This window comes from Botryllus schlosseri, chromosome 5 (genome assembly GCF_051294905.1).
Source record: "Botryllus schlosseri isolate E-star chromosome 5, Bs_hap1, whole genome shotgun sequence".
In the NCBI taxonomy this organism is placed as follows: domain Eukaryota; kingdom Metazoa; phylum Chordata; class Ascidiacea; order Stolidobranchia; family Styelidae; genus Botryllus; species Botryllus schlosseri.
Genome location: NC_137240.1, coordinates 27,296,225 through 27,323,036, shown reverse-complemented (window position 1 = coordinate 27,323,036; position 26,812 = coordinate 27,296,225). Strand labels below are relative to the sequence as shown.

Here is a 26,812-nt window from a genome sequence, read left to right as displayed (position 1 = left end):
TTTCATGCTGGTGACGTCATATTTTGTGATACGATTGTTGATATACAATGTTCTTTCCAATTCTCTACTAGTTGCTGACGATTACCCCTGACGAGTGTCAGCCGAAAATATTCGGGTTCATTTCAATATGAATATACTATTTAATAACAAATCATTTCTAAACAGCAGAATGTTTGTGTCAGTAGGCTATTGACAATTTAGCAATTAAAATGAGTTTGCACAGTAGGACATTTCGTCTCAGATATCCCTTCTGTTGATGTGAGCTCTGGAGTTTTACTAGTAATGAAGCGACACTGCATCGTGATTTGCCGAATTAAATAAAACATAAATAAGGTTATCAAAATGTTTGTATCTGTAGGCTATTGTCAATTTAGCAATTAAAATTAGTCTGCACAGTAGAATATTCCATCTCAGATGGCCATTCTGTTGATGTGAGCTAGTAATGAAGCGAAACTGCCTCGTGATTTTCCGAATCAAAAAAATACCAATTAGGTTATCAACTATTTTGAGGCTTCGCGGACCCCCTGAAAATGCTTCGCGGACCCCCGGTTGAGAACCACTGCACTACATGAAGCATCAGATTTCAGAATTGCTGTAGATGAAGAATTGGCAAGGTTGCAGAGGTAAGGATGACTGGAAATGAAGAATCGAAATTACAGTATTTATGCTGTGATTTTCGTGTAATTTAGTCCGGTGGTGCATTCAAGGTCTTCCGAAAAATATTCATCGGGCCAAATAAAGTGATATTTGCGATCATGTCGAATTGACCGTTTCCCAGAATTTTTTGGATATTTATGGATATTTTTGCTCACCACCCTTATAGCGCCAATGACGATCGGTAAAATGTTTATTTTGCATCGCAACATTTTCTCACAATTCATTTTGAGCTCATTTTGAAGTCATCATTATTCGGTATTGGTATTATTATTATCTAAATTATCATCATTATTAGTTATGGCAGAATTTCATGGGTATCATATGTTATTCTCCTGTGGCCCTATTTGAAACAGGTACCTATCGTTTTTGCGCAATTCCTTACCCAAAATGTGAATCTGCTGTTAGCCAGGGTTTTTGATAGAATGAAAATGATCGGAGACGAGAGATCATCCGCGATAAAGTTGGGCAATAGAGATATTGTAACGTAAAGAGTGAATGACGGCACATTTTTCAAAGAATTTTTCTGTACTTATGCAGTCGTCGAATATGTGTTCAAGGTAGGGTTTTAAAGTTAGCAAATTCAATGTTATAGTGAATGCTCGTGATTACTTTTTCATGTAATCGTAATCGATTACTCCGAAAATCTGTTGTAATTGTAATCGATTACAGAAACTTTAATAGAGCCACGCAGGTGTAATAATCAAAGAATCAACGGAAAATTTCACATTCAATTAACGCTATAATTCATTGTTTTGAGTTGCCTTCCTTTCTCCGAATTATATTTTGGGCGGGTTTTGCTTTTCGAACGTTGTGGTCTTTATGTATCCGCTAGTTGTCGACCTTGGCCTCATTTTCAATCGTAATTATTTCGTCCGATTGTCCTTCAGTTAGTTGTTAGTTGATCATTCTGGTGCAGGGCGTTTCGAATATCGCCTATTATTATTATATTCTTTATTCACAGTAAAACTGGTAGATACACACATAATCCGGGGAGCAACCTGCCCCCAAAGGAAAATGGCGAGATTGGAGTAAATTTTTAAAATTTCAGTAATACATTCAAATTGTTATTCCTATGCAATACACGGAGAAGTCAGATTACAGAATCGCAGCAGATGAAGAATTGGCAAGGGTTACAGAGCAGAAGTAGAGATGATTGAAGATGAAGAATCGAAATTACAGAAATTATGCTGTGATTCACAAGCGTAATTTTAGTCCAGTGGTGCATTCAAGGCCTTCCGAAGAATGTGCACAGTGCCCAATAATGTGATCTTTTGGATCATGTCGAATCGAACGTTACCCGGAATTTTTTGGATATGTCTCATGAGTTTTTTGCTCACGACCCCTGTAGCACCAATGACTATCGGTACAATGTTTATTTTGCATCGCCACATTTTCTCACATTCCATTTTGAGGTCTGCGTATTTGGAGTATTTTTCTGATTCTTTTTGCAGTAGGTTGTGATCAGCTGGGACAGCCAGTTCAATGAATAAGCATTCTCTTTTCTTTTTTAGTTTGACGATTATATCCGGGCGGTTGCTCCTGATTTCGCGGTCAGTTATAACTGGTACATCCCACAGAATTTTTACTTGTTCGTTTTCTGTCACTGGTGCTGGGCTGTAGTCGTACCAATTTTTTGTCGAAGTGGTGATGTTAAAATGTTTGCATAATTCAAGATGAATGTAGTGACCAATCCTATTGTGTCTCCATGTGTATTCGGTAGCTGCAAGTGCACCACAGCCGGACATGAGATGTGCTACAGTTTCATTTTGGTTGTGGCACATTCTGCATTTGCCGTCCGTGTTTTGCTTTATTATTATTATTATTAATAATATTATGATTCACAACAGTGGTGCTTATAGCTTGTTTAAGGCTTTGTGCTCCACGGCATTACAATTTGTACAGTACAATCAATTCATTTCTTCGTGTCGTTAATGTCCTTGCACTCTCTCAGGCACTCTCTGTCACGCGTGCTTCATAATCGTCTCTGTTGCTGCCGACTTATAGCTCGGCCCACTGTGACTAGGCTTTTTAAGTCACTGCGACTGCAGTGAGGTCGGCGATGAGGAGCCCATATAACCTCCGACACGTAGAAGTTAGTCCGAACCAGGATCCGAACCACTGCCGTTGGTGTCGTGATGCTGGCGCTTAACCAACTGCGCCACTCGCTTCCCCAAATATAGCCTATGTTTCCTGATTTACTTGTATTTTGATGTTTATGTTCTTTGCAGCATAGTCTACACTTTGCGTTAATAAAATCCTGGAAAACCGTTTGTGTATCAGCAAGTTTTCCTCGAAAGATCACGACTAAAGGTCGCTGCATGGACCTCTTATTTTGTTTTGCATTTACTAATAGTTGGCAGGTGAAAAGGTGGAGAAGAAAAATCATTGTCTTTCACACGAATTGTTGATATTTCAACTTATGACACACTGCATACGATGGCTTGCCGACTCCTGCACTACGCCATTGGGATTTTTATTTATCACAAAAAGAAAGTATGAAGGTCATGCAAGATATAACCGAGATACAGACACTGGAATTCCAATATCGCGTTAGTACATCATGAAATCAGTCACAGCAATATCTAATACTTACCTGGCGAATTTCTCACTTTTATTCGGAAATCTGAATATAAAATAGTCGGCAAAAGGAATGTGTCAATTAGTGTCGGTAGCTACTGGAACTCGTGGGGGGTGAATTCGTTGAAAGTACTGTTTGGTATAAATTTGGTGTCACTTCTCCAATTATCGGCAGAATAATCTGAAGAATACCTGCATGTACCATTGTACCCTTCAGCAGTCCTGTACCTAACCAGGATTTACTTTCATTCACATGAAATCGTAAACTCCATACGGCAAATTGTTTCACGCCGTATAAGATCGGTCAAATATAAGCGTAACTAGGTTTGCATTTAAAACAAAAATCAATTTAAAAGAAACATGTTTTTGTTTAAAACATTTTTTTATGCTATGAGGTCTTGAATATTCAATTGTGACGTCATAGTGAATTGACATTGACAATTGAAAATATAGGGTAAATATAGCTGCTTTGACAAAATATCTACGTACTATAGCTGTTGAACCCACTATTTTAAGGGTTCCTACCATCCAATATCCTAAACGTCGGCTATATCGGGTGGTAATCGTTCGTAGGCTCATACAACATGTTTTTAGAATGTATTTACAGAATTATATCATAATTATACAGTTTAAAAAAACATTTTGTTTTAAATGCAACCCTAAGCTTAACATTTGTTATTCTCGATCTGTGGCTGAATAACTGACTTCGAGTCACATATCCGTCGTTTTGCTTTGCTATGGCGTAGTAGCTAAGTTCGTACAAACTACTGGATTTTGAAAAGGCACAGCTAAAACCAGTTACTCACTTTTCAACACTCGCCACCAGAACTAGAACCAACGACCGTTAAATATCCGCAACTAACTAACTACTACAACAACACAACCGACTAAATTCAATTCTTCAGCAACTTATTAATTTTTATGTTATAGCGATCGGGTGGGATATTGGAGATAGAATCAGCTTTTCAGGGTTCCGAGATCGGGATCCGAGTTTGTAATGGCATGAATTTTTGCCCAAAAAAATTCCCCTGGCTGCATCACTGTTTAGCGAGTCATCGTTTTTTTTTTTAATGTGCAGCAAGAATTAGGATTAAATTATTCAATTTTCAGAATCCGCAAATAGAACTAGAACTTGAACTACTAAAAAAATACAGTAGTCAATTAACTAGATTCTTAGTTTGTACATGTACGTATACAATTGTACAATGTACTGTACATGTACATGTACAAGTCTAGTAGTAGCCCGTGTTGAGTTATAAAGATGCGTGATTTTACCTTGCAACTGATCCAATTGTGCATATATATCGCGGTCGTCACACTTGCAGGTAGCTCTACTCTCGGGCTCAGATTGATCTAATTCGTAGAGATCCGCCTCATATGCATTTTCTTGCCAATATGGGAAAGATTCGGGCAGTTCCGGAACTCGGATGCGCTCGGGATCAACATCGGCACTGCTCTCTATTTCAATCGGTGACTTTTCTATCATCGATTGTTTTGATAAGCATTGTGAGGCCAAACACAGCACCACGATTAGAAGGCTACAAACAACCCTTGGAGTAACCATATTGCAAAGAACGCAATGTCAGATATATTGGAAATCAGTTACCGGGTTTGGACGAGGCCAAGCTTTCCCGAAGAATCTATTCTAAGAAATGGTTTGGTTGATTAGGCAATATCTATATATACTACCGATTGGCTCTTCCACTAATACGTGCAAAGTCATCATAAGTTGCCCAATAAGTAAATTAATTTCGCACCATATTTGTCCTGGATTTGAGCAAATAATCTTCACTCACCGTTGCCACGCGAGGGGGGAATTCGTGATTTCTGAAGCAAATATATTGTTAGCTTCTCTGTATTACAAGTTGGGGACAAGTCACGACGGCACAGTTTGGTATTAGACCTACAATCCACAGCTATTACACCACATAATTGCTGATTCGAGTCCGAGGTTGACCGAAGAATTCCTACACAAGTGTTCCTACCTGAATAATGTTGTTGTTGTTGTTGTTGTTGTTGTTGTTGTTGTTGTTGTTGTTGTTGTTGTTGTTGTACTAAAGAAACCATCAGGTGTTTATCACCTGTTGGACTTTTACACCGAGGTCAATAATGGCATAAGGACGATGAAAGTGAACGCAGCTCGAGTGTCGGGAGAAGCAGCAGCAGCAGCAGTCAAACAGTATTGCATCAGTTTTACAGGGGTGCTTTTAATCAGGCTGCTACTAATTCTGCTTACGAGCACTTAGTTCTTGCACTGATAAGCGGTAATGTTCCGTAGAATTGTTTGGAAAATGTACATTTCCAAAAATTCTGTCTCTCGATACAGCCAGAATTTAAAATAGTCTGTTACTCGGTTAGTGCGAAGTTTACTTTTGCACCTGTTAATAAACTTTAGATGTGTAGTTGAATGTGTATTGTGGTAGATTTTAGTTTTTATGAATCACTGCAAAAATTCGGGGTTTCGCGAAGGCTTGCAGATTAGTGAAAGTGTTCCCCAGGTTAGTAAAGGTTAAGGACTAAAACAAAAACAAGATAATATTCCTTGAAAACAACAGGAGCACGTCTGAATTCATATTTATAGATTTAATACCGCGACTCAATCTGAACCCGAAGTTGGTGAAGAATAGTCGCGCTTGGCTTACATTGTCCGCAGTAACGACGACTTTTATATATAGTCTAGCAACCCGGATTCTTTCTCAATCGCTTATCAACGCGACCGAAAATAAATTGATCTGAAGTCTTGGAGTCGCGCGATATATATCGTGCAAAATACCATGCAAATACATTTGAATGTACTATAGGTATAGTGCCTACTTATAAGTCGTGATGAATTAATTCTCCGTTACATGCTCCCAAGTTTCAGTATGATCAGATGTGTGCTAATTTGTTAAGGTCAGACTAGAGGACTAACAAGGCTAAAGTGTATTCAAATAGATATATACTTATCCCACTTCATGTTATATCGCGTGGGTCGATGACCTAGCCAGCAACCGCTTGTCTCAATAAATCATTCATCGTATACGGGACTTTAAAATATCAACACCGTTGAAGAAATATAATTTATATACTTTTAATCTTTATTGATAATAATCATTCGCCGTGATGAAGTAATTCTTCCTCAAGTGTCAATATATATTCATGTGTGCGTATTTAATAAGGTCAGTGTAGAGAACTAATATGGCTATAGCATATACTCAAATAGATCTGTTGACTTATCCTACTTCATGTTGCACCGCACTGAAGCAATCTTTCCTCGTTATACAGGAATTGATTTCAGCGTTACATCTGGGCAGACGCACTAAGGCAACAATTCCACCATATTTGTTATGTTAATCGCAAGATATATATTCGTAAACTTTTCATCCGACTCTGATGAGACGTAGTGGCACGTATGGTGTCAGCATGTACAAGTCGAAAACGGGAGGGACAAACGGCGGCTTTTTCCACTGGCTGTGACAACCCACGGCTAACAGCAACTAAAGTAATTTCGAGTATATGATACCTGGAAGGTAATGCTGAAGTAACCAAGTATTTTTGCAGGGTCATATGTCGTATGCCGTTGAAAGGGTGTGCAATTAACTCGGAATGAAGTGTAATTGATGTATAGATTTACTGTGCTTCGGCAGGCCGTATTATTGTAAGACAAAAATAGCCATAATTGAAAATTATTAGCAACTTCTGGTGATGGGATACTGCACCATCGCAACGAATCGTAATGGATTGAGGATTTAGCGGAGTGCATTAATCTTTGGAGTCGGTTTAAAATGCTCGCCTGGAAATCATTGAACATAATGTAAGAGTCACATGAATTGATTGTATCATTGGATTGAATATTCTGACATCGCAGCTTCAGTTGGTTTGGTACAAGACATACAATGTAAATTGTACAGCATGCATATTAAAAAACTCCTTCTCCACTTCTCTGTAGTAGGCTACTAGCACCCCATTCATTATTGAATTGTTTGAAGCTGGCTCAGAATGATTATATTATTTCCTACAATGGGGGAACTAAAACCCCAATCACACAGTGGATGCCGGAATTTGATCATTTTGTTTCGCGACGCGAATGGAGCTGCGGACAATTCTAATGTACACAGAAATTTTAGCCTGTCATCTACCAGGGCCGTAACCGCCGCACCCAAACCTCCAATTGTGGGGCCCAAGATTAATTCGTTGGTCGTCTGTTGGACGATATTTATTCAACTCAAAAATGTTCCTATGTTCCTATAGTCCCAGATTTAAATATCATCAGTGAATTAGGAGAAAAATGCGCATATTTTAGAAAAATAGGCATATCGGCACCGTCGATTACCACGCATTGAACAGCATTATGACTCTAAGATAAGAGGTGGGCCACAGCACATTTTCAAACCGAAAAATGGGCCACGGCCAAGAAAGGGCTGAGAACCCCTAGCCTAGACGAAGTAAAGAAGAGGCATGCACATTGAATGGAAAGTAATGCAGAGAATATAAGACGCAAGCGACAAAATGAGGTGGCATGTGGCGGAGGGCGAGGTCGATGTTAGGTCGTGGTCCGGTAATCCTGAAGGCTGGCTAGTATTCATTTAGAAGGAATTGCTTGTATTTCGACTTGAATGCGGACATGCTCGACAACTGTCGGATAGCCGGCGAGATGCTGTTCCACAATTGGGGTCCGGTATACTTGATAGAATAATGCGTTTTCTTGTATTCCGTCCTGATCATATGGTAGTTGTTCTTCGTTGACGCGCGTGTGCTGTACTTGTGCGCTTTTGACTCCGAGGTGAAGTAGTCGTTGAGATTTGAAGGACATTGACCGCAATGGAACAGATACATAAACTTGGCAATTTCTAGCTTCCTAATATCTTCCATGTTTAGAACACCAAATCTTTTGAGAAGAGATTTGACAGTTGCACATCCAGTCCTCCGGTGGGTCGATCGTATTCTTGCGGGCAGCACCCCAACAAAGAATTCCCTATAGCAACTTTGATAGGAATAGAGTGTTAAAGAGTATCAACAGCACCCTGGCTGGCAAAGGATGACGAATATTTTCCATAATTGCAACTGAATTGTTACGCAGTCCTTAAGTTTACAGCGATTCCTTTAAACATTGCCTCAACTCGAAACGCATGCTGATGTGGCCATACCAGGCAACTGGATGGATTCGAACATAGCGAGCGGTGATTGGTTTAGGAAACATGTTTTCGACAATGGTATTTCTGTCCTTGTTCCCTGGAAATACCTGTAAAAAATCAACGAAATAACACCCTACATATTTCCGCATGACAACGCATATCATTTTCCGCTTCGGTCCGTAAGTTGTAAGTGAAAAAGAAACTTAAAGTCGCATGTTGCTTAGGAGATGTTGCTTCAAAGGCATGGTAGGCCTGCTTGGTGATTAGTGGGGCAACTTTTTGTTGCAGTCAAATCCGTGGAAAGTTGCATTTATTTTTAACAAATGTTGTAGTAAAAAGTTGCATTTATATTTCACATAGGTGAGGCAAATTCTTTGCTAATACTGTAGTGATTTGCTATACATTTGGCGTGACGTCATTAATCATGGACTGAATAACCTGAAGAATGCCCGTATGAGCCCTTCTACCGTCCTGTACCGAAACTCAAGGTATACATTTACATGACGCTCATAGGCACAGTCAGCTAGTTTCACCCCTTTACCCGATCATTCACAAACTTCGCACCGCCACAGGTTCGCAGGTGTGCTGTGAATTTTTTTGTAATTTTGGATAAGTATCGTATAAATTTCCAACATAATGAATCAACTGATGAAGAAGAAATCATTGCACTGTAGGCTACCGCAACCTGTGAAACAGCGACTATATGTAGTATACATCCAGAATTCAGCTATAGTGACATCACACTATAATGCATTTTCATGAACTTGCTATTCGTCGTCAGAGGCTGAATGGCCTGTTGCAATCATTTCCAAGTTTACACAGGGTATATAACATCAGACAAGAAGAGCTGATGAAGGCTGATGTTCTCTCTTATATCTGCTACTGTGATAAGATCGCCTTGTCTGGTGACGTGACTGCCGTATCTTGCAATCCAGTGGAGCAGGAGCGAGCAATGCAATATTGGATCAAGCTGCAGTAGAAGTAACAATTTGTATCACAGGAAGTGTACGTCCGGCGGTTGTTTAAAAATGTATTGCATGTGCAGGGCCGAAAAAGCACTTCGTCAGTCCCCAACAAAACGTTGGTCTTGGGGCGTTTTCGTCGCTACTTTGTGAAATCGCCCAAACGTACTAAACTAAATGATTTCAAATTGGTATTTCTTTACTGGCAACTAAATATTCTCTGCGGGATGGCATGTTTGTCTTGTGGGATTCACCCAGTGATGGCTTTTGGGGTGGGCGAGGTGGCCGGTCACCTTCCCCCTGATCGAAGCCCCCCTCTTTGATAAATCATCAAATCTGCATTTGTCAGAAAAGTCCCATATCCCGATAATCATAAAGTCTCTATCATAATTAGTTTTGATGTAGTCTATCCTTGCAACCATGCAATAATAGACACGACCTAATCCAGCGCTTGGCTCAAACCTTGACGTGGTGTGCTGGCTCATTATAATGTCAACCGATAGCTTTCCAAATTCTTGGTGGTCTATTTATCCTGCGCAGCAGTTGTATTACTATTCTATTATTTCACGCTATATGCCATACATCTTCAACAAAAAGGCATGGGGTATATAATTAACTGGTTCAATTATTCTATAATTTGACAATGTATGATAAAAGAAGGCTCAGGAGCTAGAGCAATTCAACATTCCGGCCTGTTTCAAAGCCGTGTTATAGTGTCATATACACATCACGTAATCCCGTTCCATATTGCGCACTAATATTAAGTTGGTAACAATAGATGCGGAAGGGGGGTCTCGGGGGTGGAGCCCCCCATAAGCTGCGATTACATACTTATAGGGGCAAAAGTTTCGCCCAGGGTCCCAATCATAGGGCCACCACTGGGTTCAACTTGCCAGGACAGGAATATTCGGTGCCAGCCATTTAGGCACCTATAGATACAATTAAACATATTGTATACTGTAATAGATATCGACATTTTCGGGCAGCATAACGGCGATCCTTTTCGGCCAATGTCTTCTCGCTGCCGACCCTTCTGGCACACTTCTCGGAGTCGCATGTTACATGGCCTAAAGCTTCATAGGTCTTGGTGCGTGGTGGCGCGGTGTTGGCCGATTCCGAAATGCCTATTTATATTATAAACCATGCGCATACCCAATAATCAAGGTACTTGGCAACATCAAATCGCGCGTTACGCGAAAAAAATGAATAAGGGTGAATAAATTTTTAAAAAAGTACTCTATTAATAATGTTTGTTCAATAAATAATTTTAGGCTCGCTTTGAGATCCCCCCACCCAACCCAATTGGTGGGTTTGCGGTGCGGCAGTTACGGTACTGTGTATGCGAATATCCGTATGGACATCTGTATTTTCAAATTCATGGGTCTCAATGAATTTATATTCGCAAAACTATTACGTTGGTTCATTATGTTGGATCTTTGAGCTTGATGGTCTCTCACCATTACAATTTATAGCAACGCACAGCACACAGATGATACCGACAGCGTCATATAGGCATATTTCGAGCAATAAATATCATACACGGCTGTAGCGCATTAGGCCACCAGCCCTTCCCGGCAAGTACCTATACTTTCGCATACACATGTACGCATATAGCATAATTTTACGAACACAGTATATATCAGTGGTCGGGAACCTATGGCTCGCGAGCCATATATGGCTCTTTTGGGTATAAGATATGGCTCTTTGTGAAATTTTTAATGTTGTACCTAATTCATCAATATTGCAGCAACTTGTTAGTCAATTTTCATGGTGGCGAGAATTATTATTCTCGTGGCAGCACAAACATGTCTTTGAGATGTCAAGACATTGAGGTATGCAGGGTTAGGGGCTCGTACCGCTCTCTTTTCAAAATCCCAAAATATAAGTTGCTGTCGCACCGGCGACTAACACCACTCGCGAATTAGATCTACCAACCATCGCGCGCCTAATAATCCTGGATTGCACGATACCTTGATAGACGAAATAGAGTAGCAGACATGGCGACACTTGTAGGACAATGCAGTTTTCAAATACTCTATGTCTTCCTGATCTACACCAATAAATAGAATGCATTTGAAGAGACATTCACAATTACAAATTCAAATTAAAAACAACGCTATACCTATCCTTTTTCTTGACTGGTTGGTTATTAGCTTTTTAGCATCGTCGTAAAAATGTGAGTGTGTAACGCAACGTTACGTTACGCCGAATATTTTAGGAGTCGATTAATACTTAGATTTTCAGAATCAGCGCGACAATTACGCTTGATTATTATCAGTGATTATAAATTCTAAGGTATTTACGATGAGTTGCGCTGTCACAGGTGAGGCTTTGCCCGCCGGTGCCTCATCTGAATCTTACCTCTCCTTTCCCGCTTTATTTTTTAACAATAAATATGAAAATTCCGTGATTTTGGGAATAAAAATGTTCAGAATCTAGTCATTCATAAACATCGATATATGATACCATTGAAGGGTTCGCAAGTTTACTTCACTTATTCCTGAAGACATCTGAGGCACTGCCTCACTTGCCTCCCCTAACCCCACGCCCCTGACGTATCACACGGTGGGTATGTACTGCAGTAATGACCATGTTTGGCTCCACCTACGCATGCGGGCAGAAAAATATGTCAAACACTACGAATCCCATATATTAGCGCTACCAATACGTCTCGTTCAATTGTGACGTAACAGTTGATTGACATGTATGGCTCTTTGGGAGTTACATTTGAAAATATTGGGCCAATATGGCTCTTCGGTTGAAAAAGGTTCCCGACCACTGGTATATATTATAACGTTGTCTTCTATTCTACTCACATTGCGCCACTGTCGTATGGCTCTGTTGACCGTGTTTGAGATAGCTAGAAAAATTAGTGTCGTAGGCCTACCTTGCAACTGCTCTAATTATAGGAATATATATCGCGGTCGTCACATTTGCAAGTAGCTCACCTCTCTGTTTCCGAATCGTCCACTACCTTCACATACGTCTCATATACATGTGTTCACCAATATGGGTAAGATTCGGGCAGTTCTTGAAATTGAATCTGCTCGGAATCAAATTCAGCACTGGTCTCTATTCCATACGGTGATTTTTTCTAATGTGGATTGTTCCGAGAAAAATTGTGATGCCAATGACAGCACCACGACTATGAGACAATAAACAGCCCTTGGAATTGTCATGTCGCAAATGAGACTAATAACAGTTTAAAATAGTTTTCCGCCAAGTCTCGTGAGAATTTATCTCGGCAACTGGTCTCGATTATTACGGAAAGCTGTTAGATACTACCGCAATTCGCTCTTCAACTATTAAGTGCAAAAGCTAGCATTCCTTCTCAGAGAAGTAGTTTGATTGATCATCTTATTTGACATGGAATTGCAAAGAATTAAAGAAAATATTACCAACTTACCGTTGCTACATCTTATTATAGCAGTGACGTGGGAATCCCTTTCATTAAATAGTTTCTATTATTGCTATGTGCCGTTATATAGTGCATATTCGCTCTTCCATGAGAACGAAGTGAGTATTTGTTGTCAAGGAGTATATTAATTGAGCATACTTGACTGAACTGAACAGAACATGAAATTACAAATAATGTGAGCAAATATAACCCTCATACCGTTGGTACAGCTGTGCCAGTAGCGTGTGGGAATCTATTTCATTAAATGGTTTGGATTCGATCATTTCGCAGTACTGCGGTTACCATATTTTGGAGTCCGGAAAGGAGGTCGCTTTCTACAAATCATAAAAGTCAGATTACCAGACGAGAGAACTGATAATTAGCAACTCGACTCCCGAAATACCGGCTCGAACGTCTAGGTTGAGTAGGTTCCAGATTTCGCGTCATCTAGGGCATATGGTGCTTCAACTTGGGCCTGTACAATTATAGATTACTAACCTACGGATGGATACGCAACTCCCGCAAAACCCGTCGTTACGCTCGGGCAAGCAGTTACTCTTCTTGCTGAGCAATCTAAAAGCAGAAAAATTGGTAGTGCTATAACTAGCGATCAGAGCGCTGAAAATTAATAAAACTGGTCTTAATCGAAAGCTAGTGTCCCACTGATTCCGACAATATAAATTGAAATTTTGTCAGAGCAATGGAACCACCTCAAAACAGCCCTGAAAGTCTGAACATCACCATTGTTCTGAACAATCGCTTGACGAAATTGGCTATTGTTATGTTCATTGCGTCCCGGCGCTGCCATTGTTGTAACAATGCCGATTTTCAGACTTTGCGGGCTGTTTAGGAGTTGAAGTGATGAAATGCTATGAATAAACTTGAACTCGAACTTGAACGACCTCGTTCCGGCGAAAAGTCGTCATGGCCCATCTAGACGTCATATACCAAGTTAAATTGGTTACTGGGAGCTTCGCCCCGAAGAGACCCCTTGTGGTGTTCTGTGCGATCACAGATTTCTTAGATATACCTTGCGTATAAAAGTTTTAAATTGTAGCGGAAGAACACCACTGCATGCTTGCTCTACACCAAATACTGGATTCCCCGACTAGTCGCGCAAAGCGAAAAAAAATTCCATCTGGAGGGTTAATTTCGTCGATAATATTGGCAGTTTCATATATTGCTATCAAATCTTTATCCATTAATAACGGCCAACATGATCAAATTAACCAACATAGCTGATGAAGGGTGTCTATGAAAATGTTGGACACAAAATTATTGATGATACATCTTCTGGTTTTTATTAATCACTTCGTTGCATGTTTTTATTTTTTGACCAACTTCCATCAGGATTCTGGACATATAGTCGAAATATATATTGGAATCGGCCAAACATACTTGAAAAACCTTCATTTGTGGGACTCAAACACGAGACGCACACTCGGTATTTCGTTATGGGGGGAATCATTTTTCTCTGCGGTTCGAATTTGTACGGTGGACTCAGATTACAATATTATATTAAAAACAAAAACTCCCCATCGCCCTCAATCGCGCAAAGCGTGAATAAAATTTTCAAGTTAAAAATCTCTCGAATATTCGGGAACCAATTTGTTAATTCCTATTCCATATTGACGGACGCCAACACACGCAAATTTAATTACATGTAGAAAGCCGATTAATTATTGTTTAGCGGCTGCATGCGAACATACGTCTGCAGGTTGACCACCTCTAGCCTGTTGAAATAAGGATGAGCAAGCTCGCAACGTATTTGAAATGCTTAATACTAATCAGGGCTCGCAGTTACCGGACCAACATCTAGCACGGTGGTTCTCAAACTCGACCCACAGAGACAGGCTGGCTACGGACCTGCAATTATGTACGATACGCTATTTATAAGCATCTCGCAGAAAGTGTACCAAATCAATATTTATGATCTCTCTCGTCGGTTTTGTCAAGAGTTATTATAGACAGATATCGCAAGCGAAACACATGTCAACTCCATCCTGTTCAATGACGTTTTCGCACACCCCGGTGTGAAACATTGCCTCGCCTTGCTGACGCAGCCAGCTATTCAGAGGAGTACGACATATCACCAGAGGTGGTCAAAGTAGTCAAGAAAGCTACTCAAGTAGAAGTAGAAGTAGCGACGAAAAAATCTACTCAAGTACGAGTAGAAGTACTTCTTCCATGAACAGCCTAAAACTACTTGAAGTAGAAGTAGGAATTACTGAACTTAAATCTACTCGAGTAAGTAAGTAGTTTTGAAAACGATCGTAATTCGTTCACATGGATTGTCAAAAGGTGCAAATTGAGCTATGCGAAAGGTGCAGAGATTGATTCTTATTGATGCATACCAGGAGGTTTACAATTTTAGACAGCATAAGCATTCGTCCGCATCATGAAAATTATAGTATTGATATGGAAATGCGATACTAATGCTCTGTTTACTAGAACAGCACGTTTTAAAAAATATCATGGTATGGCGCCCTCCCCATATTATAAGGTCTGTAAATTAGTCTAAGAGCAATACGGAGAAGTTGTATAGGATACGGTGTAAACACTTTGCGCGATTAGTAAACATTAGTAAAAAATATGGTGGATCGTAAAAACGCCATACTGTGTAGCTTTATTTCCGGAAATTAGAGGCATTACCACTCATGCTTTTATACTTCAACATGTATGTTATCCAAACAAAAGAACTGCTATTAATTAGAACTTAAAGTATATGATATTGGGAATTGAAAGTGAAATAGAATATAAATACTACTTCTAAAAGCGGAACATGTATTTCATGTCTTTAGTCCAGAAAGTTTCGAAGGTTGGTATGCTAAAACAGCTCAAAAACTTAACAAAAATTCAGAGTCCACTTTTCCAGATTAGGACCCGAAATGGACTGCTAGATTACGATATGATGAGTAAATGCTAGATTTCGAAACATCAGTTTTAAACGTTATGATGAGCCATAATACTATATATTGTGATGAAAGATTTGATATGACGAAGGGTGACAATGCGTTGTGAACGGAACCACGCCAACCCGCTACCTAAATTATATTCACCGATACTATAGTGAAATCACTCTGGTTACTCCGTATCCACTGTGCGCGAAGCGCGACGGAAATTCTGGGCTTTACTCTAATTTTATGAAAATTAAATGTTGATGCTCCGTGAAACCACCCCCGGAATTCCTCAGGCTATCTTCCCGATTGGAGGATTAAACTATACTTCTACTAGACAAGCTGAAAATAGCGAAAAGTAAGTAAGTAGATCACAAAATATTACGAAGTAGAAGTAGAAGTAGCGAAAATCAGATCTACTTGAGTAAGTACCAGAAGTAGAGGAACGCTACTTGAGTACTTCAAAAAGTAGAAGTACTTACTGACCACCTCTGCATATCACATCAGGTCGATGTGACCAATATCAACTATGGAGTGATTATCCTCAATGTAATTCTAGCGCATTGTTTTGTCGATGGAATAGCGTCCGGAACAATGCCGATTCTCATCATTGACGGGATTCAACGGCCTGGCCCAGAAAAAAGTTATATATATTAGCATTTTAGCAATCAGTACAATGATAGTTTTCGGTTAGTTCCACTTTTATATTATGAAGGGACAATCGCTATATTGATAGCGTATAGAACTACTTAGTTGCTCACACAATTATCGTAATCAACCCTTCTCTTTTGATAAATCAGGTGACGTAAATGATGCCAGAAAAATGTCAAATCCTCTTTTAACAATCCTTCCATGTTCTGCACATCTATGTTGACGCTCACCCAGAGTCTCTATTAATTTTTTAGGTTGTGTCGTACATGTATGCAGAGCCGTAACAGCACTTCGTCAGCCCCACCCCCTAAAACGTTGGGCCCCCCACAGAGTGATAAACCGGACTTCTGGGGGGCTTCGCCCCCCAGACCCCCTGTCTACCCGCTCTTTGCCGCTAGTTGTCATCAATATCGGGTGTCCATTTAGTGGTCCTCCCATTCTCGCCTAGACGCATGGTGCGCGAAAAATTTCAAGAATTCATGATTGAATCGGTCAGTATCATCGGGGATTGCATTTATATTGCTATCAATCTGCTGACGTGATCAGAATTACCGGTAGAGCTTAGTGAGATGTATTTGAAAAGGTAGGACCCCTCAATAATAATTAAACATCTTCGGGCGTATACCCGCTCGCAGGAACGAAACAGGACTTCGTCAGGTCCCCAAAATATTGGATCTTGGGCTCCCGTAGGTGGATAAATCGACCCCCCACCGTGTTGATCGCTTTTGCCACGAAATTAGCCGTACTGTTTAGTGAGCCAGCGCGATGCGCAAAGATTTTCGATAATGAATGATAAAATCGGTCAATAAGATCAGGAATTGCATGTGTATTGCTATCAATTTCTTGTCCTCTCTGCTCACTTTATCAGATTTACCGGTAGAGCTGAGTGAGGTGTCTTGGAAACTGTAGGGCCCGTAGATAATAATTAAACATATTCGGCGGGCGGACCCGTTGGTATGACTTGTGACCTCCTGTCTGCTATATCAAAAAATATAGATTCGGGCAAACGTACTAAACTAAAAGACGCACACGATTTCAAATTGTTTTTTTTCACTGGCCTAAAAATTTTCCCTGCGGAATGGAATTCGTCTTCTGAGGTTCAGATTGCCAAGACAGGAACATTCGGCGACAGTCATTTAGGCGCCTATATATAACGAAGTTTTCGATCAGCGTAAGGGCAGTCCTTTCCGGCCAAGGTTTTTACGCCGCCGATCGTTCTGGCACGTCACTTCTTGGAGTCGCATGTAATATGTCCTAAAACGTTATATGTCTTGGTGCGTCGTGTCGCGGTATTGGCCAACACCGATATGTCCATTTCTAAAAATCTTGCGTGTTCTTTGCTTGGGGGAAGAATACCAAATAATTATGATATTTGACACCTTGAAATCGCACAAAGCGCGAAAAAGTTTGAAAAGTTGCATAAATTTTCAAAAAATACTCTATAATTTATGCTAATTCACGAAATAATTTTGGGTCCCCTTCGAGTTCTCCCCCCCCCCCCAATTGGGGGGTTTGAGGTGCGGCAGTTACGGTCCTGCATGTATGGTTGCAATCGATGCTAAAATACCTTACAGCTTGTCGGCACTTTGATAAATGTACATCGTTAAAAGTTATATTACATCTTAGTATGAGGCACTGCCTCACTATGCTCACGAAACCAGCTAAAACGAAGCCAATTAGGGAAAATCAGTGAATTATTACGCCAGCAAGGTCGATTGCAGCACTCCACAACATTCGGCATAACGCCATCCCGTACCTCCCCTCAAGCATATCCAGCGACGGACTGATTTCGCCGGGAACCTCTCTTATAGCGTTCAGGGGCGTGGCAGTTTCCAATCATTGTATATATATCATTGATCCTGTTCTACTCCAAGAGGAACCAATAAATCCATTACCAACGTTTAAATAAGGAGAAGCATTTGTTTATGACATCAGAAAAGGAATATAATGGTGCGAAATGCACACTCGGTCAACATGTTCTGAAGCATAAACTTGCCTATATTTATTGTGATAGCTGGTCATTGGTCAATTTTAATGCGAATCTGCTACACCCCAGTACACCCCATCTGAGTGGTACACCCTTTTAAAATGTTGGTACACCCTCGGGCAGGGGTGGGCAAACTACGGTCCGCGGGTCGCATGCGGCCCGCAACACCGTACTGCGCGGTCCGCGAGAGTCTAAAGAAACTTATTACAAATATTGATAAAGAAAACGTAATAAAAATCGAATTAATGCAGGGATGTGATTTAATTTTTTCTTAGTATATTTCACCATGATAATTCTAAGGCAGTGGTTCTCAAACTGGGATGCGCGCTCCCAGTTGAAGGGGGGCGCGAAGCTGAGCTCAACTGAATTTTTTTTTCGCGCTTCGCGCGATTTACATCCGATTCATAATTATTGCGCTGTATTTAGTGTAAATTTCATATTTAAAAATCTCTCATCCACGGTCGTAACCTTCCATGCCATCAAACTATCCGTTATGTTTGCTAGCATCCTGGTAGCGTTTTGTGATGACGATAGGGGGGGGCGCGAAATCACCATCATAAGGGGTGCGTGTTTCTTATGTTTAATTTCTGGCGCGACAGCCCGATCTCAAGACCAGAGATGGTCAAAGTAGTCAAGAAAGCTACTCGAGTAGAAGTAGAAGTATCGACGAAAAAATCTGCTCAAGTACGAGTAGAAGTACTTCTTCAATAAGCCACCTCAAACTACTTGAAGTAGAATTTTCTGACTTTAAATCTACTCAAGTAAGTAAGTAGTTTTGAAAGCAGTCTTAATTCGTTCTCATGGACTGTCAAAAGCTGCGGATTGAGCCACGCGACAGGTGCAGGAGCTTGATTCGTATTGATGCATCCCACGAGGTATCAATTTTCGACAGAATAAGCATTGTTTCGCATCATGGGATGCAAATTATAGTATTGATATGAAAATGCGATACGAACCCTTTGTTTACTAGAAGACCCCGTTTTAGAGAATATCATGGCATGGCGCCCTACCCCATATTATAAGGCCCAAATTTAGGCGAAGAGCAATACGCAGAAGTTGTATAGGATACGGTTTCAACACTTTGCGCGATTAGCATACGTTTGTAACAAATATTGTGGATCGTGAAACTTATATTTAGTGTACATTTATTTTCGGAAAATAGAGGCATTACTACGCTTGCTTGTATGCTTCAACATGTAACTTCTGCAGACAAAAGAACTGAAAGTAATTAGAACTCAAAGTATGATACTTGCAATTGAAAGTGAACTACAAATACCACTTCTAAAAAGCGGAAATGATATTTCATGTCTTTTGTCCATAAACCTTGAAAGGTGATCTGCTAATACAGGCGTAACGTTCAAAAAAGCTGGATTTTCCAGATTAGCAAAACACGTAATGAGCTGCTACATTACGATATGATGGGTAATTGCTATATTGCGAAACAGTAGTTTCAAATGTTATGGTGGGCCATATTTACTGTGATTAAATATTTGATATGGGAGACAATGAGGTGTAAGAGGAACCAAGCAATCCGGTACCTAAATTACATTCACTGATACTTTAATGAAAACATATATTTGTCACTCCGTCACTACCATACGCGAAAGGCAACATAATTTCTGGGCTTTACTTGACTTTTATGAATATTAAATGTTGGTACTCCGTGAAAACAGCCTCGAAATTCCTCATACTATCTTTCGTATTGGGGGATTAAACTACTTCTACTTGACAAACTGAAAACGGAGAAAATTAAATTAGTAGATCACAAAATATTACGAAGTAGAAGTAGAAGTAGATAAAGTAAGATCTACTTGAGTAAGTACCAGAAGTAGAGGAAAACTACTTGAATACTTCGAAAAAGTCGAAGTACTCCGTTACTGACCTCCTCTGCTCAAGACCCACGCAGTTTGAAAAGTTTCAACTGCTAAACATCTCAGAAATCCTACACGAGATTGACATAAGTTGGATCACAAAAGTAGTTATAATGATCGGTCGCGATTCGCGATTGGTTCTTATGGGCCCGCTCGCCCGCGGCTTGGAAACCCCGTCTTGGTGATGGCATCCTTTCGTTTGGACAACTGATAATTATCTGCGTAAAATTACCATTTCACTCGGAGGTCCACCGTTACCTGAATAAAAATACCATTTTCCTTTGGAAATCTACCGTTTACCGAGAGTAACAATACATTTTCACTTCGGGTCTATCGTTTCCTAGAGTAACAAAACCATTTTCGTTAGGAAATATATTTTTTCCCTGAGTAACAAACCCTTTTCGTTTGGAAATACATTTTTTCCCTGAGTAACAAACCCTTTTCGTTTGGAAATATATTTTTTCCCTGAGTAACAAACCCTTTTTGCTTGCAAATATATTTTTTCCCTGGGTAACAAACCCTTTTCACTTGGAAATATATTTTTCCCTGAGTAACAATACCATTTTCGTTTTGAAATCTGACAACCACACCCGACAATTTGATATTTTTGTATATTGTTACAACGGACAGTGACAAAATGTACACCAACAACAACTCCGATACATTTGTGTAATCACATATTCACTTGTTCTGGTGCATCTCATCAAAATCATCGGTTACCCGCATGCAATAACAATGTGCTGTTGTACATCGACATGTATGTTTTCGGAATTGGCGAATAAAGTGGTTTTCGATATGTCCGTGATGTCCGGGTTCGTGCTTTGGATTTTACAGAGTCAAAATGTCTGAATAAAACACCTCCTCGACTTTGTTAACTGGTTGGTACACGGGTAATGGTGTTCGAAAAACGGTTGAATTTATGTTCCCCATCGTGCTAACAATTCTGGGTTACTTGTGAGTTTCCTCAGGTATGTTTACTATATTGTGTCTTTATTGGTCAATACATGTCGCTCCAGTCTGCTGAAACCGGATCACTAATATGAGAAAGTGTGTGGACCGGATCCGGATATTCACTAATGAACCAACGAACAATATTCAAGTAAACATGGTACAGTCCGTGTTTGTCTCCATGAAAAATACCGATGCATACACCATCACACACATCAAGTTCGTCACGATTGTTTGCCTACACAAGTATTCGCGTAAACGAGGTGTACATCAGTGATGAGCATCGAAGTGGAGTCAGAGTGGATTCGGAGCGGAGTTTTTCCGATTTTGTGACAGTCGGAGCGGAGTCGGAGTTTACTACTGACATTTTTTCGGCGAATTTCGGAGTATTTTAACTTTTGTCTCCGATATCTTTGGATAGCTCTGACCAGAATACACTATTGATTATGATTACAAACCAAAGCACAGACAGTTGACACCTTGTAACGTTGTAATATGACGGGTAACTTGCAAAAATGATTGTCAAGTGCATAAAAATCAGCCATCTGCACTGCAACTGGGGACTGGAGAGTAAACAATGCTATGAGGCCGACCATATTATCACATGTACCATGTCGTACCATGTGTACCATGTACCATGCTTACCACTGTTTTGGATACTTGACGAGTTTCATCGGAGTATCTCGGAGTCTGGGATTGAGCTCTTCGGAGTCGGAGGGAGTTTTCCTCAGACACTTAAGTTGTCGGGGGGATTAGGAGTCTCGAATACCACTATCCGCTCATCACTGGTGTACATACAATGTGTCGGTGTGCAAACATCATGGAAAACAAATTCATGTTCTCTCATCATGCGACGACTCTGTACATTCAATGTGGGCATAGATGACACATGGCATGATACAATGAACAGCGCTTAATGCATACCGATATATTCTCAGTCAAATATGCGAACCACGCACAACCATATACCCTGATTTTCGCTGAATATCCACGACACCAACAAATCTGTACATTTCTTTTCCCTCAACATCAACGATACAATTGTCATCCCAATGAACCAATCGAGAGTATGGTTCATCAGGTGTAAAATCCAACTCAAATGTCACCAGGGTATCGTTTTTCATTTTCAATATTTCCAGTGCTGCATCCTGTCTGTGTCGTAAAACCACGGTGTGAGGCCAAAGAAACCTATGGATAGTTACGAGTAGTCCCATATTTACTCGTGGATATGTTCAGGTAACGACAACATATTCTCAATGGTCTGTGTGGGTACACCGTTTCAACAGGTAGCTGGATCAACTAGACCAAAAGTTTCCAACCGCGTTTTATAACGACCTGTAGAATTACGAGACAGCACCCTCTTGCGGAGTGGTTAACACGAAATCAGTCTTCAACCCGCAGAAACACACTTTGGATTACATTATCAAATCGTAATCGAACTCGAGATTCACACACACAGAGAGAGAGAGAGAGAGAGTCTTTATTTTCATCAAACCAAAATACATAACACACGGCAGTGGTGGTGGTACAGAAAATATGCATGCACATTGCACAGTATTCGGTATTAGATAGGAATGATCGATAAGACCGTGAAGGTCATCTAGTCTGATCACACCAGCATCAAACAGGTACACTTGACTCTAAACAGTCTGGCTGTTAAAAATGTTACTGTAGTTAAAAAAATAAAATAAAAGAAAAATTAAACGATGGTAGCAAATGATCAATGAAGCAATGTCTGGGCGAGGTAGGGCAACAGTGTTAGTGTAACGACAAGAGGTGATCAACAGAGTCCCTGTTTACGATTTCAATCCGGAGTCACTGCTCACGATGTTTAGCTGGAGTCGTATGTGGGAGTAGCGACATCCGACATATTCATCGCGTGAAAGATTGATAACGATAGTGATAGCCAAATACATTAAACCAACTTATGTATAGGTGAAACACTGCGTTCTCAGCGAAGAAGTTCGCAGGTTATGACCAACATTACGCATGGCAGTGAGCGAATAATTAAACTACGCAACGTGATTTTACTATTTTCCGAGGTCCGGACCACGATGCAAATCCGTCTGATAATCCGAACAATCTTGCAAAGATGACAAAATCAAGGTGTGAACCCGTGAAAGGGTTGTACTCTCGGTGAAATAATGTGAGATTCATTTTTCACAAGTTGGGTGCATGCCAGTTCATACTAAGAACATGTTACGTCCAAATATGGCTGCTTGCCGGTCTCCAAGTCATCTACGCCCACATTGAATGTACAGAGTCGTGAACATGAATTTGTTTTCCATGATGTTTGTACACCGACACATTGTATGTACACCTCGTTTACGTGAATACTTGTATAGGCAAACAATCGTGACGAACTTGATGTGTGTGATTGTATATGCATTGGTATTTTTCAGGGAGACAAAACACGGACTGTACCATGTTTACTTGAATATTGTTCGTTGGTTCATGAGTGAATATCCGGATCCGGCCCACACACTTTCTCATATTAGTGATCCGGTTTCAGCTAACTGGAGCGACATGTATTGACCAATAAAGACACAATATAGTAAACATACCTGAGGAAACTCACAAGTAACCCAGAATTGTTAGCACGATGGGGAACATAAATTCAACCGTTTTTCGAACACCATTACCCGTATACCAACCAGTTACCAAAGTCGAGGAGATGTTTTATTCAGACATTTTGACTCTGGAAAATCCAAGGCACGAACCCGGACATCACAGACATATCGAAAACCACTTTATTCGCCAATTCCGAAAAAAATACATGTCGATGTACAACAGCACATTGTTATTGCATGCGGGTAACCGATGATTTTGATGGGATACACCAGAACAAGTGAATATGTGATTACACAAATGTATCGGAGTCGTTGTTGGTGTATATTTTGTCGCTGCCCGCTGTAACAATATATAAAAATATCAAATTGTTGGGTGCGGTTGTCAGTTTTCAAAACGAAAGTGGTATTGTTACTCAAGGAAAAGATAGATTTCCAAGTGAAAATGGTTTGTTACTCGGGGAATAAATATATTTCCAACCGAAAAGGGTTTGTTACTCGGGGGAAAAATATATTTCCAAAGGAAAAGACTTTTGTGACTCTAGGAAACAATAGACCCCCAAGTGAAAATGTATTGTTACTCAAGGTAAACGATAAATCTGCAAAGGACAATGTATTGTTACTCTGGGTAAACGTTAGATCTCCAAAGGACAATGGTATTTTTACTCAGGTAACGGTAGACCTCCAAGAGAAAATGGTAATTTTAGGCAGGTAATTGCCAGTTGTCCAAACGAAAATGATGTTTTCACTCGGGTAAGCGTCAGTTGTCCAAACCAAAATGATATTTTTACTAGGGTAAGCGGCGTGTGTTCAGTGTTACCAGTGCCATTGGTCTTGTTAAACGTTGTTCCCGGTACTCGTTGGTGTACTATTATGAGTGTGAAAAGGATTTACCCGTCTTGTACAGAGTATCAGAGTATCAGAGTATGGCGACAGTGAAGATATTTTTCACGCGAGGAAAAACGATCATCGGTCAAATGTGATCACATGTATTTCGATTACCGAGTTGCTGTGCAAGAGTGAAAAGTCTACAGTTAGACCACGCTGTATGCTTCGATTAAAACCACAAGACCACATGTAAATCAATTCGCACAACTCGATGACATTGATATAGTGTTACTAAAAATAATTATAAAATATTTGCAAAACAAAATCGGAATTCATATCGTAGCAAGTTAGATAGATAGATAGTCTTTTATTCGTCACATCAATAAATAAAGAAGTATACGAAACAAATATTGCAGTATAGACTGGGAGACGACGAGGGGCCGTTAGGCCTTCAGAGTCAGTCGCCACCCGTTTGGAGTGTTTGATGCGTGTAACATATATATTAAATCACACACATATACGTAGAGTCAACATTCAGTAAATATACGACTAACGACACGATATTAAGCTTTAATAAAGGTGTAATAAAGGATAACATTAGAACAAGCATTGCATAAAAGAAAAGAATCAACAGTACGTTTGGAGTAGATAATTTTTATATATTTTTTTAAACTGCCATGGTGGTATTGGTATCAGCTCTGCAGGGAGATCATTCCAAGTTTTCGCACCGACAAAATGTAAACTACTGCGGGATGAAGATCGTGACAGGAGAGGCAGCGAAATAGAATTTCTCGATACCTGTCTAGTTTCATGACCATGAGTTTTCGCAAAAGTTGTAAAATGCGAATTAAAGTATGACCTGTTTGTGTGGAAGATGGTGTGCATCATCTTTGCCGTCTCGTACTGAATTAGGTCGGCAACTCTAAGTATACCATGACTTCGATATTCCGGGAGAATTCGTTGCCTGGGAGGCAATTTACTAATGACACGAAGAGCCTGGTTCTGGAGAGTTTTGATTTTTGAAAGGTTTGTTACATTTGTATGTCCCCAAATATTTATTGCATATTGAAGCTGAGATTGAAAAATAGCAAAATACACTGCGCACAGTACTTTTTGTGGCATTAGATATTTCAATCGTTGTAGCATGCCCGTAGCCCTTGACAATTTCGAGGTGACTGAGTCGATCTGAGGTTTCCATGACAATTTCGAATCGACAAGAATTCCAAGATAGCGAACGTGATCAGCTGGGTTAATGACAGTTTGATCGATTCTTACAGAAAATGGATTGGTTTTTAGCGAATTGGAATTATTAAATAAGAGAAGCTGGGTTTTACTGGGGTTGATGGAAAGTTGATTACTTCTCATCCAATTACAGATCTTTGTCATTTCATTAGATGTCAATTCTTGCAAGGTCTGCAAGGATGTTGAGGATGCTGAGAAACAGGCATCATCAGCGAATAGTACGGTTTTCAGAGAGGAGACCTTGCTAACATCATTGATATATATAAGAAATATTAAAGGCCCCAATACAGACCCCTGAGGGATGCCACAAGTTATAGTTGATGGAGCGGAGATAGTACTATTGACATACACACATTGTCGGCGGTTTTTAAAGTAGTCAGATATAAGTTTCGAGGCAATACCACGTATGCCAAACTGAACAAGTTTTCTAATCAGTATCTGGTGGTTAACAGAGTCAAATGCTTTGCTGATATCTAAAAAAACACAGCATGATGGTTTTTTGTTATCAAGTGACTTGAAGTGTCTGGATGTCATGTCGGCTAGGACCTGCGTAGTGCTTCTATTGGCTAAAAAACCGAATTGCTCATCGGATAATAGAGAATTTTTCATAACAAAGTCAATGATTCTACGGTAGAGTAGTCTTGCAAATGTAATGGCAATTGAGTTCAAAACTGAAATTGGTCTGTAGTTTCCAATTTCTAGCCTGTCATTCTTTAAATAAGTTGCTTGAGTGTCGTGCTCGATGAGAAGGATTGATGACAAGTATACTTTGGTGTTTGATCGAAAAGAATTAGTGTAGTACCAGTTTTTGACCGACGAATGCAAATTGGTCATGGTATTACAATATACGCTTTAATCAACATAACGACTTGACACTGGAAAAACACTTTCGCGTTATTCAATAACTCGATCCGTTTAAGTTGTTACTTGTACGATTTACCGTTGGTGTGCAAACTATAACGATCATTTTGTATGATGGTATGTTTTAGCTGTTTTGTTGTTAGGACAATCATTTGATGACTCAGCACTTTTCATTAGTGAAGTAGATTGCTTTGTGTGTAAGATGTAAGGGTTGAGTCGAGAAACGTATGTACTCTTTTGTTGGAGTAACTCG

The 26,812-nt window shown here is 40.0% G+C and overlaps 1 protein-coding gene across 2 annotated transcripts in view; it reads right to left on the bottom strand.

Annotated features, from left to right (window-relative positions):
* LOC145439564 (lactadherin-like) overlaps positions 1–26,812 on the bottom strand; it is a 79,322-nt gene that overhangs the window by 20,779 nt on the left and 31,731 nt on the right. Inside the window, exon 5 of one of the 2 annotated variants that reach the window (XM_080317056.1) lies at positions 8,259–8,455. The exons of the other annotated variant lie outside the window; for it this stretch is intronic. Within the exon in view, the coding sequence (XP_080173182.1) occupies positions 8,303–8,455 (153 nt within the window). The 3' untranslated portion in view covers positions 8,259–8,302. Of the gene's footprint in view, positions 1–8,258; positions 8,456–26,812 lie in introns of those variants that run through there. 2 annotated transcript variants of the gene reach the window in all.